Here is a 20,100-nt window from a genome sequence, read left to right on the forward strand (position 1 = left end):
GTTAGAATTCCAGACTCTGTTAAACCAGCAGTTAATGTTAAATGCCTCGCAGGGCCCAAGATTTCTGGCATAGAGGCCGCATTGGACTGTGTCGCAGACGATGAAGTATCTACCTTATTGCTGCATGTCGGCACTAATGATATTTATTTACAGCAACCTGAGGTATTAAAGAGGAACTTCATCTCTCTATGCACCAAAGCTAAAAGAAAATGTCGGAATTTAGTTGTATCTGGCCCCTTACCAAGATTATATAGGGAGGATGTGTTTTATAGCAGATTGCATTCCCTTCACTGCTGGCTAGAAACCTGGTGTGCAAATAAAAGCATAGCATTTGTGAACAATTGGGATGATTTTTGGGAAAGGCCTGGATTTATCTTATCTATTATCCGAAAATATGGCAGCAAAACTGCCTGGTTGACTATTCAGAGCACCATCCAGGCCGCAATCATGTGATCTTAAATCACATGCAGTTGTTTATCCCACCTGTTACTATCCTGAAGCTGTTACCCATAATCCTTGTCATGGAGCATCCAGTAAATTTAGTCTTGATACAAACCTTAAATTAACTGATAACCAAAAAATAAGGTGTATAATTAGACCAAGGGATAAAACTAGACCCTCCACCAGGGGCATCTGTAATAGAAATTTACTTCAAATTAAAACAAAAAATATATTACCAGTTCAGAAAGAAGCATGCAGTTTTAAATGCTTTTTATTGAACATTCGCTCTCTTGGCAGTAAAGCTGTTTTGGTAAATGATATTATATTAAGTACAAAATCTGATCTGTGTCTTCTCACTGAAACCTGGCTTGGTAAATGTGACACTGTTCCCCTAGCTGAGGCGTCACCAGATGGATACTCGTTCCTTCATAAGTCTAGAGATTTTGGTCGAGGAGGAGGACTTGGAATAATTTATCGTAACAAAATGCAAATCACTTCTAAAAATTTAGGCAACTTTACATCCTTTGAGGCATTCATTTTAAATATTAAAACAGATTCCAACACAATTATATTGCTAGTCTACAGACCACCAGGACCATATTCATTGTTCATGACTGAATTTAGCAACCTTCCATCTGATTTGGCTATAAATTATGATCACGTATTATTGATAGGGGATTTTAATGTACACATTGATGTGGAAACTGACACTTTTAGCAAATGTTTTACTTATTTGTTAAATTCAGTAGGATTTTGTCAGATTGTCAAAGGTCCAACTCATAATCATAACCACACATTAGATTTAATTATAACTTACAAACTGAAATTCAAAATTTATATATTTCTCCATTAAATGAAGTTATTTCCGATCACTACTTAATTACATATGATTTAGTCATGCCCTTACCAACACACTCACAGATTAAAACAAAGACAGTGCGACATCTAGATTGTAATTCTGCTTCAAAATTTGTAAATACTTTGAGTAAGTTGAGTGTAATTGTGGAAAACCATTTAGATCAGTTAACATCAAATGTAAATGTGGAAAACAATTTAGATCAGCTAACATCACATTATACTGAGACCTTGAGAGATGCTCTGGACACAGTGGCTCCCCTTAAAATAAAAGTGATCAAAGCACATAGAAACTCTCCCTGGTTTAATGAAAACACTCAAGCTCTTAAATTAGAGTGTCGAAAACTAGAGAGCAGATGGAGAGCAACAAAGCTGCAGCTCTTGCAAATTGCATGGACAGAGAGTGTTAATAAATATAAAAAAGCCCACTTTAAAGCTCGCTCAGAATACTATTCTACAATAATAGATAGCAATAATAAAAATCCTCAGGTACTGTTTAGAACAGTGGCTAAATTAACAAATGGAAATTCAGATCAACAGTGCAAAATACCAACAGATATTAACAGTACAGACTTTATGAACTTCTTCAATGAGAAAATTAAAAATATAGGATCCCAGAGCTCAGCATCACAGTACAAACTAGGGAATCCGGGATTCCCGGACATTTTTCATTCCCGCATTCCAGGGAATATTGCAGTAGTTTTATTAAAAATAAGTGTCGGTCGTTCTAAAACCGTTCACATGTGAGATGCCCGGGAGCCCAGGATTCCCGGGAAGGAAATGCGAGATTCCCGAATTCCGGGGAATGGATAAACCCATCCAGGAATGGACTCCCTAGTACAAACCAAATACTAGCTTAGCAGACCCTGCCTCACATTGCTTTCAGCACTTTAATAATTTTAATCCTGTAACAGAGCAGGAAGTCTTAACGTTAATTTCTAAAATGAAGCCCACTACTTGTTCCCTAGATCCAGTGCCAACAAAACTAGTAAAAAATGCAATGGATGTTTTTGCAGCACCTATTTTAAACATTATCAATAGTTCATTATTGCATGGCACAGTACCTGAAGCACTAAAAGTGTCAGTCATTAAACCATTACTTAAAAAGTCAGACCTTAGACCCACACATACTAAATAATTATAGGCCTATTTCAAATTTACCATTTCTCTCTAAAATACTAGAAAAAGTAGTCGCCAATCAGCTTCAGTCACACCTTGCGCATTACAATTTATTTGAGAAATTCCAGTCTGGTTTCCGCACTGGTCATTGTACAGAAACAGTACTAATGCGGGTTGTAAACGACATTTTGATATCCTCTGATGAAGGAAACTCCACTGTAATTATGTTGTTGGACTTAAGTGCAGCATTTGACACCATTGACCATTCTATTTTACTGCACAGGCTAGAAAATGATGTTGGGCTTACAGGCACCATGCTCGCTTGGTTTAGTTCTTATTTATCAAATCGATTCCAATATGTACAGAAATGTGCTGACAGTACCCCATCATTATACGCAGAAGTTCAATATGGTGTCCTGCAGGGCTCAGTACTGGGACCGTTACTGTTTTCACTTTACATGCTTCCACTAGGATCTCTCATTAGGAATCTTAATGTTAATTTTCACTCGTATGCAGATGACACCCAATTATACCTTTTATTTAGATCAAATTAGGGTTTGTGAATTTCCCTTTGGTATTAATAAAGTTTCTATCTATCTATCTATCTATCTATCTATCTATCTATCTATCTATCTATCTATCTATCTATCTATCTATCTATCTATCTATCTATCTATCAAATGAAGTTTCTGCAATGCTGTCTTTAATTAGTTGTGTTAGTAAATTAAAGGAGTGGATGAATGAGAACTACTTGTCTTTAAATACAGATAAAACAGAGATGTTAATTGTTGGAGGGAATGACGCTGATCACAACAATATTTTGTCATCATTTAACTCAGTTGGAATCCCCATTAATTTCACTGAATCAGCCCGCAATCTAGGAGTTATCTTTCACTCTAGCATGTCATTTAAAGTGCATATTACAAAGTTGTCCAAATCATGTTTCTTCCATCTTAAAAATGTTAGGAAATTAAGGTGCTTTCTAAATAAACAGGATTGTAAGAAATTAATTCATGCATTTATTTCTAGTAGGATTGACTACTGCAATGTGGTGTTCACTGGATGTTCAAACTGTTCTCTGTACAGCCTCCAGTTAATCCAAAATGCTGCTGCAAGAATTATTACAAGAACAAGAAAATACGTACACATAACTCCAGTTCTTAAATCCTTACACTGGCTCCCGGTTAAGTTTAGGGCAGATTTCAAAATCCTCCTTTTAACATATAAAGCATTAAATGGTCGAGGTCCGGCTTACTTGTCTGAACTTATCATTACTTACAAACCAGAGCACACATTAAGATCTCAAGATGCCGGTCTGCTTATGATACCAAGGAATAATAAAATAACAGTGGGAGGTCGAGCTTTTAGTTACAGGGCCCCTAAACTGTGGAATGGTCTGCCTGCTATTATAAGAGATGTCCCTTCAGTCTCAGCTTTTAAATCCCGGCTGAAGACTCACTACTTCAGTTTAGCATATCCTGACTAGAGCTGCTGATTAACTGTACATACTGCATCTCTGTTGTTAGTCGTTAGCACTAAAACATAAGTAACATGATAGTTATAATTGGATACTAACCCTCACCTATTCTGTTTCTCAGTACTCAAATGTGGCACTTGGTGCCATGGCCCACCTGCCAAGTTGTTTTGCCTGCCTAAGGTAAAGTCATCCCTGATGGAAGATCGCAGGAATCGTGGGAAAGAGGGGTCCTTTCATCGGATTGACTGGCCTAGCGCTGTTTCAGCCGTGGAATGGCCAAATGGGGGAGGCAGCTTGATGGATGAGGTCTCCAGGACTCTAAACAAATCCAAATCATATTATGTGATATCATCTACTGTTAAATTCTGCTACATACTTCAAAAATTTTTATTTTTATACTGTATTGAGGATTTGTTCTGTTCTGTGTATTGTATTGTATTGTATTGTATTGACCCCCTTCTTTTTGACACCCACTTCACGCCCAACCTACCTGGAAAGTGGTCTCTCTTTGAACTGCCTTACCCAAGGTTTCTTCCATTTTTTCCCTATAAGGTTTTTTTTTGGGAGTTTTTCCTTGTCTTCTTAGAGAGTCAAGGCTGGGGGGCTGTCAAGAGGCAGGGCCCTCTGAAGCCCATTGTAGCACTTCTTGTGTGATTTTGGGCTATACAAAAATAAATTGTATTGTATTGTATTGTTATTGTCTGCAAACCAGTAGAATCAATCTGTGCAATTAACATCACTCTCTAGAAGTTTTGACCAGTGAATGGGGTTTATTGTTTCCTGAGAGTGAGTTCTTCTGGATGTTTTGTATAACATTTAATAAGAAAACATGACTGCAAGACATTTTTCATCAGTGGAACCACTAGTGATGAGGCACAAGGAGGTTTGGAGCTGTGCTGATCTGAGGTGTGGCATGCTTTCTTGGGTAAAGGGTGGGTCTTGATTCTTTTGGAGCTGAAGCGCATCAGCAATACTTTTTGTTTATAATGAAATGCACTTTTATCTTTTTACTTTATTAAAATTTGTTTTGCTTTTAGTGATGAGACACATAGGCTATGCAAGGAAATACAGTTTCACTTAAAAAACTTTTGGTTTTGCTAGGCTATGTTTTTATCTGTAAGAAAATCTCTTTTTGAATTCTTGGCTTTTGTTTTGCCTTTAGAGCTGATGCACATCAGTTTTGTTTTTTTAAGTAAAATGAAGTGTTATTTATTTTGCTTTTTGTATTTAGATAATGCCATTTTATTTTGTATTACCATGTGACAAAATATTATCCATGGATTGTTCAGGAACGCCACAGAGACGTGTGTTAACTTTTATTAGGGTTGTGTGGTTTATTTAATTCATTCATGTTGTTTCACGCAGTACAGTGTTTCACAGAAAAATCTGCTCTAGCAGCAGGGGCAACCCTGGGGGGAGAGGTGGTGGAAAATGCCAATATTTCGGTCACATGATAATATTAATTTTATTTTGGTGTGTATAATTACATGTGTTGTGGGCTAATTCATGCATATGTATAAATCGATTACTTAATGATTATGATGATTATTTCTATTTTGCATAGAGCTAACCCTGGTAATTGAAAACACACCTAAAAATAAATGGTAAAGATCAATTTTAATAACCTTAGTAATAAACAACAATTAAATAAACAAGTTAACAAATATTAAAAGACAACAAATAAACACAAAATGGATTTTTCAATTAAAAAAAAAGTTTCTCTGGATAAGTTAATTTAAATATAACCCATGCAGATTAACATTTATAATATACAGTACAAGACCCAAACTCATTCCTACTCTGAGGTGCACCAGCAGCCACTGTTGTATAGTATGGCACATTGACACACTTTTCTATTTCATGGGAAATACTAACTTGCAATTTCAAATTATCATGTTCAAAAAAAATATTTTGTTGGTGATGTTTATGCAGCTTAAAAATTATATCTGAAATTGCTCAGGCATATTGTATGACTGCCTTAATTTTATCTCACACACAGCCCTTTAAAGCGACAAAAGGTACAATGATACACAAAAGTGAGTTAAATGCCGCTATATGTTAAGTAAAAAAAATATTTTTTCTAGAACAGTAGGTTTGCAGACTTGGTTTTAATGTATCTTTTTTCTTTCTTCTAATTAAGATATGTCATTTACAATAAATACATCCTGATGGTTTAATGAGCATCATGGGAGAAATGTTAAGATTAACTTATGAAAGAATATTGCAGTGGGATTCTGATAAAAGAAACACGCTGTATGCTATAAATCTGAGGGTACATGCAAAATATGCTACATACCACTTAAAATTCTACGGTTGTAATTTCTGAACAGCCGGCATATAACTGCACACCATGGCAAAGTTTTGGTTTGTGTCACTATCTGAACATGAAGGTATGATGCAATTGAAATGCCTGCATTAAGTCAATATATTTAAATGGATATCAGCTTTCTGAAAAGCGTTAAGCACTAAATAGGAAATGGGTATGGATCTTCATTTTTTTATATAATTTTGTGGCAGCAGTGGCACTGGAAAATTGTACAGTAAATTTTTTATTTGCATGGACCACTGGTTGATTTTCCAAAATAAAAGTAAGCAATTATACTTTTGTGGTGTGTTGTACACTATTTTCATAAGCTACATTGTGTAGTACTATTCATAGCTAGTATGACTAGAAAGCTGAAATTGTACTGAATCAGAGAACATAAAGCAGTTGATGACAGGCTGAAATATCACTACAGAGAAAAATACCAAAGTATGCCCAGGTGGATTTTCGGTCCTGAATTTGGAAAGGTTAAATAATGCCTGTGTACTTGCCTGCTGAGTGCAGGTAGACTGACAATAAAGTTATGAGATGTACATTTTAGCTTAACCACTAATTAAAATATTTCCAAATTACATGTTTATTGTCCTGCATGGCCCAAAAATAACAACCAATGCTGAGGTCATGATGTTTAGCACATGCCTGAGAGGACTGAACAAATGGAATTACAGCAGTAGGCTGTAGGAAATGCCATGGAACTCTCATGTCTATCTAGTTTTTATGCAGTACCACTAGAAACATAACCGCAGGATGAGCCAGCGGATGAGGAAATTCACACAGAGCAAGGGGTAAGTGCATCAACGTGCAGAAGTGCTTTCATCAAAAGAACAAATCCAAAAGCAGGGCAGTGCAATAATTCAATCAATAATTAAATAACACAATCAAAACTGAAGGTGGAAGTTAAAATCAATCCATTAAATAATCCATTAAAATGAGGTTAAAAACCCAGTGCTGGAAGCTAAAAGCTTGAGTCCTGGTGCACTCCTTTAAAAACGGACATCTCTTTAGTTTCCCCAATACAGGCTCCTGCAGCCAAGGAAGCACCTATTTGGCAGTTCAGCCATCCTTCTGCATCTGCTCCTGGGCTCGAACCTCTGCAGTCTTCTTTGACACTGGAAGGGCACTGACAGCACCCACTGCCAGGCTCACGCCGCTTCAGTCCATTGCTCCACCTGCAGGACGCCTCACTGAGCCTTCCAATTTTGTCTGCAGCTCCTGCTGCCTTTCTCCTGGACTTATGCGGAGTCGCTCCAACCGAGCTGAGCCTCAGTCACTCCAGCTCCTAAATCACTTGGCTGAAGTGGCCTCCTTAGGTCGAGTTTATACATTGCGTGAAATGATGTTTGCACCTGCAGACACTACTGCTACAAGGGGTGTAATGTTTTTACTTGCACATGTACTTTATGTAAATCTGGAGGATTCCACTGGGTGGCAGTGCAAAATATCATCACAGTGAGAAAACAACGTTTAGCTTCACTATGTTATGAAGTGCCCAAAACATCCGTTAAATTCAGGACACCTGAAAAGGACTGATGTTTAATGGATTACATCCATCAATCCAGGGATGTGACCATTCCACCAAGTATTGGGCATGAGGCAGAAACAATACCTGGATGGGGCATCAACTAATCACAAGGTGAATACCAGCACACACATACACTAGCATCATTTTAGCATCACCAAATCTGGAAACCTTCATTTCCTTCGAAGGGAACCGGAGTAAACTGTGGAAACCCACCAAGAAAACAAGCAAATTCCAGGCAGAAAACACCAGGGATGTGACTCCCAGTGAGGCAGTTGTGCTACCACTTTGCCACCATGCGGCCCCTACATGTAGATAGATAGATAGATACTTTATTAATCCCCAAGGGGAAATTCACATACATGTGTAATTATTAACAGTAATCATTATTTAAATGAAGTTAAAGATTTATCTTTAAAATCTAATATACAGTAATCCCTCCTCCATCGCGGGGGTTGCGTTCCAGAGCCTCCCGCGAAATAAGAAAATCCGCGAAGTAGAAACCATATGTTTATATGGTTATTTTTATATTGTCATGCTTGGGTCACAGATTTGCACAGAAACACAGGAGGTTGTAGAGAGACAGGAACATTATTCAAACACTGCAAACAAACATTTGTCTCTTTTTCAAAAGTTTAAACTGTGCTCCATGACAAGACAGAGATGACAGTTCCGTCTCACAATTAAAAGAATGCAAACATATCTTCCTCTTCAAAGGAGTGCGCGTCAGGAGCACAGAATGTCAGAAAAAGAGAGAAAAGCAAACAAATCAATAGGGCTGTTTGGCTTTTAAGTATGCGAAGCACTGCGGAACAAAGCAGTTGAAGGCGGCAGCTCACACCCCCTCCGTCAGGAGCAGATAAAGAGAGAGAGACAGAGAAAAACAAACAATCAAAAATCAATACGTGCCCTTCGAGCTTTTAAGTATGCGAAGCACCGTGCAGCATGTCGCTTCATGAAGCAGCTGCACAGAAGGGAGCGACTTGAAGATAATCTTTCAGCATTTTTAGACGAGCGTCCGTATCGTCTAGGTGTGCGAACAGCCCCCCTGCTCAATCCCCCTACGTCAGGATCAGAGAATGTCAGCGCAAGAGAGAAAGAGAGAAAAGTAAGTTGGGTAGTGTTATATCTATGGACAATAATATTGTACCAATAAAAAGGAAGAAGACGGAGACAGGTTCAAGGTAATAAACTTTAACAGGTCCTTTTTTTAGATTATACGTTGCACAGTCTTATATTTTATGTCACTTCCTTTAAGCTCCCCAATACCCATAATTCCTTATCACTATGGAATCTCCAAAGGTCCAGACTACAATATACTACATATTCCTTCCCGCTTAAAATTGTAAACTCGACTAACATATAACAAACAACATCTGCTATTAAGAACAGGAAAATAAACATGAAACAGAACACATACTGTTATCAATGCAATTACATTCCAACAAAGGAAAGAGGATAAATGACCTCAACATCCTGCTAACATAAGGTATTATTTTGTGCCTTTATCTCCATATACATATAGTTAGTTTTCATAAGTTAAGACGGTCAGGAGGCTTCCTGCTTCTGAGAGGGTTACGTCGTACAGCTGAGGTATGTTCATCCCCTAAGGCAACCTCAGGTAACCTTGGCACGACAGCATCGGCAGGAATTGAAACAGGAGAGTCAGGTGGTATTCCTGGCTGGCTTTGGATCAACTCACTAAAACTAGGTTCCTCAGACGTTTCTGTGCTACCGGCTTCTTCAACAGGTATAGAGGGTAACAGCTGTTCAACATGTCGTCTCCATGTCTGGTGGTCTCGTGTGCATACCTTATAAGAGACAGGTCCAGTCTTTTGAAGAATGGTTGCTGGTACCCATTTCTCAGTGGTGGAATAGTTACGAGCAAGGACAGCATCTCCACTGAAAAACTCACGATCTTTAGCCCGCTTGGCACGTTGTTTTACTTGATCGTGCTGCTTATCATAAACTCTCATTTGAGTGGTAGCTGGTCTCAACAAATCAAGACGTGTTCTCAGCTGCCTTTTTAGGAACAGATCAGCTGGTGACATACCTGTTGTTGCATGGGGTGTGTTACGATATTTAAGAAGAAAGGTATAAAGACGTTGTTTGAAAGGTGCTTCACTTTTGGATGCTTTAAGAGCATGTTTAAGGGTTTGCACCATTCTTTCAGCCAGGCCATTAGTTGAAGGATGATAAGGGCTGGATAGGAGATGTTTAATACCATTACCTTTTAGGAATTCTTCCATTTCTTGGGATACAAAAGAAGGCCCATTATCCGTCACGATCTGCTCTGGCAGTCCAAAACGTGCAAACATCTCTCTTAAGGTTTGGATTGTCTTTTCTGATGTGATGTCGGGCATGACAGTGATCTCAGGCCACTTAGAATGTGCATCCACTGCGACCAGAACCATAACACCCTCTACAGGTCCTGCAAAATCTAAATGAACGCGTTGCCAAGGACTGGCAGGCCATTCCCATGGATGCAATGGTGCTGGACTTGGCATATTTCTGAGGCCTTGACATGATGAACATGAATTTGCCTTTTCCTCAATATCACGATCCAGTCCAGGCCACCAAAAATAACTCCGGGCTAGCTCTTTCATTCGGACTATACCACAGTGTCCAAGATGTAACTCATCCAGAATGGGTTTCCTCAACCTTTGTGGTATAATTACTCGCATGCCCCACATGAGGCATCCTGCTGTCACAGATAGCTCCTTTCCCCGTGAAAGGTAAGGCTGAACATCAGGCAGTGCATTAAGGGTGCTAAGGTCCTGCCCTTTAAGAATGCAGGTGAGTAGTTTTGACAGTGTATAATCACCCTTGGTTTCTTGCTTAATCTGGTGGGCAGTGATAGGTGCATTTTCCACCATCTTAAAGTAAAAAATCTTTTGCCCTTGTTCTCTGGGTTGGTCAGGTAGGGGAAGTCTTGACAAACCATCTGCATTTCCATGTGCCTCCGAACTCCTGTATTTGATCTCATAATTGTGAGCCCCAAGGAGCAATGCCCAGCGCTGCAGTCTGCTTGCTGCCATAGATGGTACACCAGTGTGTGAGCCAAAAATAGACGTGAGAGGTCTGTGGTCTGTTAGCAGGGTAAATTTTCGACCAAAGAGGTAAGTGTGGAATTTTTTTATTCCAAAAATGATGCTTAAAGCCTCTTTTTCAATTTGAGGATATTTTGTTTCAGTTTTACTCAATGTTCTTGACACAAATGCAATTGGTTGCTCCTCACCTGTTGACATAATATGCGACACCACAGCCCCAACACCGTAAGGGGATGCATCGCAAGCTAACTGAATTGGTAAGGATGGGTCAAAATGTGTTAAAACTCTTTTATCAGCCAGCGCGGCCTTGGTTTTGCTAAATGTCGTTTCACACTCCTGTGACCATTTCCAGGGTCTACTCTCACACAGCAACTCATGGAGTGGTTTCAACAACGTTGCTAGCTGTGGAATGAAACGCCCATAATAGTTCACGAGACCCAAGAATGATCTCAGTTGGCTGACATTGCTTGGAGCAGGGGCATCTACTATTGCCTTCACTTTTGAAGGAGCTGTGTGCAACCCCTCAGAATCAATAACATGTCCTAGGTACTCCACAGACATTTTGAAAAAGTCACATTTCTCCTTGTTTACACGCAGCCCATACTTTTCTAGCCTGCTTAAGGTTTTATCCAGATTGGCCATGTGCTCCTTGTCATCTCGCCCTGTGACCAGGATGTCATCCAGGTAACACTGTACCCCTGGTAATTCACTAAGGATCTGATCCATGGCACGCTGAAATAACGCTGGTGCTGAAGTAATTCCAAAGGGTAAACGACAATAACGGTACAGCCCTTTATGTGTTGTTATGGTGAGGTACTTTTGTGAGTCCTCATCTACATGCATTTGCAAGTATGCTTGGCTGAGGTCTATTTTACTAAATTTGTTTCCCCCAGCTAATCCAGCAAAAATATCTTCAATCACAGGAAGGGGGTATTGCTCAGCTATGAGTACAGGGTTAACTGTTACCTTAAAGTCCCCACATAATCGTACAGATCCATCAGACTTGACCACCGGAACCACAGGTGTGGCCCACTCAGAATGAGAAACAGGGTCTAGGACTCCTAGTTTGACAAGCCGGTCAATGTCCGCCTCCACCTTAGGTCTTAAAGCGTAAGGAACACTCCTTGCCTTTAAAAATCTTGGCTGACAATTTTGTTGCACCCAGAGTGTCACTTTAATCCCTGTTATACTCCCCAGTTCCTCTTGGAATACAGCTTGGTGCTTTCTCAGGACCAAATTCAACTCGGACTGTTCAACAGACACAGCATTCACTTTGGTCCAATCCAACTGTACTTTTTCTAGCCACGATCTGCCCATCAGAGCTGGATAATCACCTTTTACAATATATACAGGCAATTTGGTTCTTTGCCCATTTAGTTCAACCTGAACCTTTGTTTTACCCAACATAGGCACACTCTCCCCAGTGTATGTCTTTATTATGATCCTAGGGTGTTTCAGTGGAAGGTGATTTAATTTTTTCTTAAACAGTTTCTCTGATATTAGGGAGACTGCTGCTCCAGTATCCACCTCCATCTTCACAGGGTGCCCTTCCAGCATGGCAGTAATAGTATATGCTGCTGAGCCTCTTTTTTTATTCAGTGTTTTAATTAGTAGCTCAGCCTCAGAATCAGTCTCACTGTCAGTTTTATTTTCTTTCTGTACCACGTGCAAATTTTTCTTTTTATAAGACCAGGATGCCTTTTTATCTTTCCCTGTTTCCCCCTTGTCTGTGCCTTCCTTTCTCTTTGCTCTACATGCACGCTCCACGTGCCCTTTTTTTTTACAGCTACGGCATATGAGTTCTTTTGCCCAGCAATTCGCTGGATGGTGATCCATCTTTCCACATCTGTAACACTGTTTGGTGCCCCCTGTTTGTTTGTTTGAGTCTGCTTGCACTCTGTGTACTCTAACAGCTGCCCCTAACTGCTGTGCTTCTTTAGCAGCCAGCTCCATAGACACGGCTATCTCAATCGCTTTCTGCAATGTGAGGTTGGCCTCAGTGAGTAACCGCTTCTGAAGGCCCTCACTTCTCAATCCGCACACTAGCCTGTCCCTTAAGGCGTCATCCAAATTAGCACCAAATTCACAATATTCTGTAAGTTTCTTGAGTACCGCTACATATTGAGCAACAGACTCGCCTTCTTCCTGGTTCCGTTTGTGAAATCTAAATCTTTCAGCTATTAATAACGGCTTAGGCGAAAAATGTGAGTCCAGAATCTTTGCAATATCATCAAATGACTTGTCACCGGGTTTTCCTGGCCGTACCAAACTTCTCAGTAGACTAAATGTCTTTGCCCCGATAACGCTAAGAAATGTCGGCACTTTCAAGTCATCGTCAATGGCGTTGGCTTTCACAAAAAACTCAAATCGCTCTGTATAATCGCCCCATTGCTCAACTGAATCATCGAATGGCCCGAAATGTCCCGTTATCATTGCCATTGTATCCCTTGTGCTTATCTTCAGTGAATGACTAAGAAACGTTACCACAGAAATAGAAAAAAAAACTTGCAGCTTTTCTCTTTCCTCTCCAGCGGAAAAAAAAAAAACTTACTTTACACGTTGCGTAGCCATAGCGGTGCACTTTTAAATCCATCCCATCCTCGTCGCCAGTGTTATATCTATGGACAATAATATTGTACCAATAAAAAGGAAGAAGACGGAGACAGGTTCAAGGTAATAAACTTTAACAGGTCCTTTTTTTAGATTATACGTTGCACAGTCTTATATTTTATGTCACTTCCTTTAAGCTCCCCAATACCCATAATTCCTTATCACTATGGAATCTCCAAAGGTCCAGACTACAATATACTACATATAGCTTCTCAGCCATCTGCCAATAGCGTCCCTTGTATGAAATCAACTGGGCAAACCAACTGAGGAAGCATGTACCAGAAATTAAAAGACCCATTGTCCGCAGAAATCTGCGAAGCAGCGAAAAATCCGCGATATATATTTAAATATGCTTACATATAAAATCCGCGATAGAGTGAAGCCGCGAAAGGCGAAGCGCGATATAGCGAGGGATTACTGTACATACTTTAATGCATGTCATCATGAAAGTGATATCAAGTATAAATCTAAGGATTCTAAATGTGCAGAGAGCTGGAATATCATAAATTTAATGTGTTCTGTGTGGCAATTGCTGCCTGACGCTGCTGTCAGCACAGGAGGATACCCCAGAAGCACATAGCAATTAACAACTGGGTCAATTTTAAGATAATGTTTTATGATGGTCTACTGTAATGATAAAATAAGCTACAAAATTTAATTGAGATTAAAGCCAAAATTTCCACTTTAATCGCAAAATAGACCTTTTCATTGTGTCCCTAATTTATTGTGAAGGTGCAAAAAAAAAAAAAAGAAAGCACAGAAGATGGTATGTGAAACCTTTAAAATGTATTGTGTCATTACATTGACGAATATGTGACACTTAAAAAGAAAAGCGCCACAAATATATTTGTATGTCAGCATTTTGCTTCACCACTTCAAACCATTCATCAAACATCGAAGCACGCACATTGATCCTGTAGTATCTGCAAAGTATTTTTGCTGTCACATGTTGATAGAAAACAGAGACTCTGACATCATGTTCCAACTTGAACACAGTGCTCCCCCAATTTTTTGCTGGTACTGCAACTCACACACGTGTTGCGTTAATTTCTGAGGACGTGCTCAGAGGACGCATCAAATGAACACTGGGAATGCATGACAGCCATGATGCGTGCATGTAGCCATTCTGAGCGTGATGTATAAACTGGCAATTAAGGGCCTGCTCGTTCCCTTGAGGGACTTCACCTGGCTGCCTGCCTTTTACCTCTGTCATTCGCTCACTCGCATCAGCTCCCTCTGCTTTCTCTCCATTCTTTAATTAACCCCCTTCGTTTGTTTTCTTTTTTTCTTCTTTCCTTTTCCCAGATTCTTGTGTCGGCTCTTCCTTATATGCCTCTGTGGGAGCAGTGTCTCAATCGCACACCACAGGAAACCGATGAAGCAAATGAGATAAGACCCCACCCTCATGTGCAGGTGAATCACATCCCAACTACTTCACCAACCCCATGTAGCCATGTATGAACACATGCACTCACTGAGATTGAGCCAGACAATTATTTATTTATTTATTTATTAGAATCGGCCAACCTTTTCCAAGCCACTGACCTGGAATAAGAACCATGACCCCTTGCCTATTCTACTTACTTCTCCAGCCTCTGCTGCTACCTTTTGCTTGGTCTGTAAAAGGAAATCTCCACCAACAAGAATATGTTCATTAAGAACCAAAGAATGATGGAAACATAGCTACCATGCAGATACAGACAGTGTTGGCTTAATGCTCCAGCACCTTCGCTTTTTTCTCATTAAATGGGGGTTAATCCAGCTTGATAGCCCTTACTCTTCTTTTTCTCTCTCTAGTACAACAAAGTTCTTTAGAAGGTGTGCACAAATTATTACTTTAAAATAATGTATGAACATATTTGCAACCTCAGATCTGTACCTTGAAAAAGAATATACATGACAAATAAGAAATATGCACCGTCTGGCACAGTAACACCAAGTATTAGTAGAAGTGGGTTTATAGATTTCATTAAAAGTAAACATGACAACATGCAATTACAGCTTGAAGAGCCAGCATTCACATCTAGCACTGCTGGATCACAACATGTCTTGCTGTGCACATACCAACTTAGTGCATTCAATGACAGAAGCGGTCAGCCTTATAACAGATTTTCAAAATGAAACCTACCACCTGTCATTTATACCCAGCTGTAATTGTTTTTTTGGAAAATTAATTTGCATATGTTGTAGAGCCCAGACTTAACATAATTATTACCTCTTTCCTGAATTACATTGTCTCAGATTATTTTGAGTCTCTACTCATAGAGTCTTATAAGTGTCATTCTAAAGTGAAAGAAATGGCACCACCATTATACCTTAGAATTTAGCTGGCTTGTCAGACACAATTATCACTTAATTCACCTTCTACTTATCAAACTGATTTTTAGTACATCCTCATTATTCTCTGCAGTTAGACATGGTATTCCCCTGAGGTCAGTGCAGGATCCACTTCCTTTTCTCTTTATATGTAGTTACTAAATATAATTTAGTAGTATAATGATTTTTAACACTCATATATATATATATATATATATATATATATATATATATATATATATATATATATATATATATATATAATAGTTAAATGATGCTCAGGACCAACACTTGCCATTTTTCTGCTCTAGGCAAAACCCAGTTGTGCTGGCCCTTTGAGTGAGCAATGTCACATTCAGTAGGAAATACCGCATAAAAAATAAATGTTGCAGCACTATGGAATTTCCATGTTATACAGTCTTGAAGTGTGAACTAGGACAGCTTCAGCCCTGAAAGATTTCTGAGGAGTTAATGACAGTGTGACACACACGTCCTGCACCAATGCTGATCTCACAGTTATACATTATGACATAAACTAAAAGTCACCATGTAACAAATCAGGCCGGCAGTAGACTTAACTAAAAGAGCATTACAATATGAATGATATTGTTAAGTTTGCCTTTTAGAAGCATGAGTGTCATAATTCACGACTGCAAAAACCTTTATTACTGACATTTTACATTTTTCAGAGAAAAGCCAAGCAAAATGACACCTTTTAATGGCTAACTAAAAAGATTACAATATGCAAGCTGACAAGGCAACTCAGGCCCCTTCTTCAGACAACATCTTGCCAGAAGAAGGGGCCTGAGTTGCCTTGTAAGCTTGCATATTGTAATCTTTTTAGTTAGCCATTAAAAGGTGTCATTTTGCTTGGCTTTTCTCTAAATTTATAATGGCTAACACGGTACAACACCCTAGTGCTATATTTTTCAGAGTTAATTCTCTACAGAAATTGTATCTGGGGGATTAAGACTGTCCAGTGTAATTATATAATGGAAGAAGGTTTTTCTTTATCAGTTTAAGCTTTGCGACAGGAAGGTTTAGGAGTATGTTTAATGTTACTGTCTGAAATACCATAATTTAAGAATAAGCCTTTGTAGTCTTGCAGGGCCAAATGGGATTCTCAGATGAGAATGCATATTGTGGACAACCAGTTAAAAAGTGTGTATGCTATGCCATTGCTTTTTCCTAAAGCACCCAATTTCTCTAGTCCATGTGTTTTAAACCGTCGCCGGGGTTTGAATCAGAAGGCAAAAGACACTAAAAAAGAGGCTTGATTTGTGCAGAAAATAAAAAGCTAAAATTGCTGTTATCCTTCCAGAAGCTCAGCAGCACAAGGTAACTGAAGCTTAGTAATTAATTTACACGTTGTTATCAGCTCTCTTAACTGCAGTTTTTTTCATGGAGTGTGACACACCATTTACTTCCAATGCATATTTTGTAGATCATATTTTCATGAATATAGCTGCCAGTTTACATCAACTCCTACACTTTAGTCATAATGCTGAACAACAGAGTGCACATACAGCACCTATGACAACATATTGTTCAGATTTACTGTTCGTCCACTGAGGCCGTTGAGTGCCAATGTATAATCTGATGCTACGGAAAGATTTTTCCTTTGCATAAGGTTATATTTATTTTTAAAACCTGTTAAGTTTCCTTTTAAAATGTTGCCTGTGCTCTCTGCACACATGGAACACATTTATATGTCTTATAGGGTTTTTTAAAGAGATTTTACGACTGTAGACAGTTAATCGTAAGCAGAAGCTTGCTCTCTGCCAGACCAGGTTAGCAAGAACACCTCTGATCTTTCCAGTTCAAAATCACCACCCCTAATTACAACACCACCTTCATGAGGTTTTGGATTGGTTTAGAATTGTGATACCCGGTGGGCCGTATAATTATTCCTACCCAGTGTGGAATAGGCGACCCGGACACAGACGGGCAGACACATTACAAGCCATCACCACACGTTTATTTACAATAAAACTATTTACAAGTCAATAAGTGCACCACCACACAAACCCCAACAGTCTCCCAAAGTCCAGGCTTCCTTCAGCCTCCTCTCTCTTCACACTCTATTCATACAGGGCCTCTCTTCGCCCACCTCCTTCTCCGACCTCGTCCAACTCCTCACCCGACTCCAGCCTTGATTGTCGGGAGGCAGACCTTTAAATAGGCAGCTGATTGCCGACCACACCCAGCCACCTGTGACAATACTCCCCCCCAAGCTGAGACCCCTAAGGGCCAGCGGCCAATCCGAGGAGGACAGATTTCTCTCAGTGGTAGGCCGACACCTTCCAGTCTAGGGTCCAGTCCTAAAAAATAAACAGAAAAACAGGGGGTGGAGACGTTGCCCTGTCGCGGGCACTCGGCACGCTTCACCCTTGTGTGGGCCAACGCTCTCCGCTTCGACCGGCACCCCAATGCTCCTTTCTTTGGCCTCACCATCTGAAACCTGCGATTTCCTCGCCACAGGACCGCCAACTGGAGCACTCTCATGTTTCGCCTCCCAGCCTGCGGTTTTTCCCTCTGCCTAGGCAGAGGGCAGCCCTTCGTGGGACGTGTGCACCCAGCAACACGTCCTCTCATATTGGAGGAATCAGTTTTCTTCCTCTGACTCCTCCTTTTACTGTGGGACGCCGTAACGGTTCGGATCTGCCTATAGGAAAAAGACAGACCCTGCCCCGCTGGCGTCCGCAGCGTTACGGGGGCAGTCCTACTCACTGTTCCTGCTGTGCTCCTCCGGTCAGAAGTTCCAGTGCGGCGCCATTCCTCTCTCGCCAGCGGCGCTTGCTTTGGTGCAGCAGCCATCCCTTCTGATCCCTGCGTCACTGCCCGGAGGGCACCTCGCTCGGCCAGCAGCGATAGCACAATCCGCAGCTCTTCTTGTAGCTCCTGCAAAATCGCTGCCAAAGAGAGAGAAACATCTGACGGCGAGCTTACCTGACGCACAGCGCCACTCACCGTCTGCTTCCTTTGAGCCTCTTCCTCCGGCCCAATCGGGTTTCTGGCTGGCACGGGATGGACATTCCCTGGTCCCGCCTCCATCCAATCACTGGCGGGGACACAGGACACGCTATCCAACCCCGTGCCTGTCACAAGGAGGGACTTCCAGTTGGTGACCATCTCGTCTTCCGTACACACACGGAGACGAAGCTCCGGGCAGCTCCGCGGCTGCTGCGGCTGTCTGAGTTGTAGTCTCTCCATCCCGGCAGCTCCTCTTGTTGCCGCCACGTCTTCGAGCCACCCCTGAAACACACAGTCCTTTAAACAATCTTCACGCGGGGTTGGGTGCACGCCGCCCCTGCGGCATGTGTGTGAGGTTACCTACTGTACCGGGCCGTCCACAAACAATTTTTAAATGCAGGTCCCTGCCTTGCACCAGGCAGAGCATCCTGCCAACTACGCCACTGTGGAATAGGTGACTGGGACACAGACAGGCAGACACGTTACAAGCCATCACCACACGTTTATTTACAATAAAACTATTTACAAGTCAATAAGTGCACCACCACACAAACCCCAACAGTCTCCCAAAGTCCAGGCTTCCTTCAGCCTTCTCTCTCTTCACACTATTCATACAGGGCCTCTCTTCGCCCACCTCCTTCTCCGACCTCGTCCAACTCCTCACCCGACTCCAGCCTTGATTGTCGGGAGGCAGACCTTTAAATAGGCAGCTGATTGCCGACCACACCCAGCCACCTGTGACACCAGTTATAAGTAAAATTCACTTGTGGCTGTCTGAAGACGTATATACTGTATTAATATGTTTTGTGTTTGAATTTTTTGATTTTCTTTGTTGACTTTGCTAGACTGGCTCCGTCTAGTGACTGTTCCTGCCTTGTGCATGATGCTTGCTGGGGTAGGCTTCATCTGTCCCGAGCCCCTGTCCTGAGGAGATAGAGAACATGGATAGATGGATGGATAGATGTTTACTTCTTTGTTTACAATATGTCACCCTCCTGATCAAATTAGCACCAGTGCCACAGAATTAGGAGTAGGTGGACCAAAATGGAACTGAAACATTCCTCCTCCATCTGAGAGGATAAGAGAGAGCTTGGTAGGATGACATGCCTTGTTATAAAGTTCCAAATAAATTTCAGTACTTAACATGCTCAACACCACACCCTTCGCCTTTCAAAAAGAAAGGCTTCCCATTCCAGCCCAGCCCTAATTTTTATATCACCCGATCAAGGAGTTGTCCCTTTTGTCCTCTCAGTGTCAGTCTTTTGCATGTTGCCCTGATTTACATGACAGGCAGCTCTACATGGTGCTCTCCACCTCCCACGCCAGAGTTAAGTGTCTCACGACAGCCATGCTGCACCTTGGCCAAGATGCTACAGTATTTTGAATGTTGTAAAGAGGACAACTATAAAAAGATTAG

General features: G+C 40.8%; 1 protein-coding gene across 1 annotated transcript; it reads right to left on the minus strand.

Annotated features, from left to right (window-relative positions):
* Positions 1-9,266: 9,266 nt before the first annotated feature.
* LOC114653069 (uncharacterized protein K02A2.6-like) lies at positions 9,267-18,923 on the minus strand. Its single transcript, XM_028803245.2, has 3 exons — positions 18,441-18,923; positions 12,690-13,241; positions 9,267-12,440 (listed from the first exon to the last, which is right to left on the minus strand). Exons 1-3 carry the CDS (start codon positions 18,921-18,923, stop codon positions 9,267-9,269), a joined length of 4,209 nt encoding a protein of 1,402 aa, XP_028659078.1.
* Between the last annotated feature and the right edge of the window lie 1,177 nt (positions 18,924-20,100).

The sequence above is a fragment of the Erpetoichthys calabaricus genome, chromosome 6, assembly GCF_900747795.2.
Source record: "Erpetoichthys calabaricus chromosome 6, fErpCal1.3, whole genome shotgun sequence".
In the NCBI taxonomy this organism is placed as follows: Eukaryota; Metazoa; Chordata; class Cladistia; order Polypteriformes; family Polypteridae; genus Erpetoichthys; species Erpetoichthys calabaricus.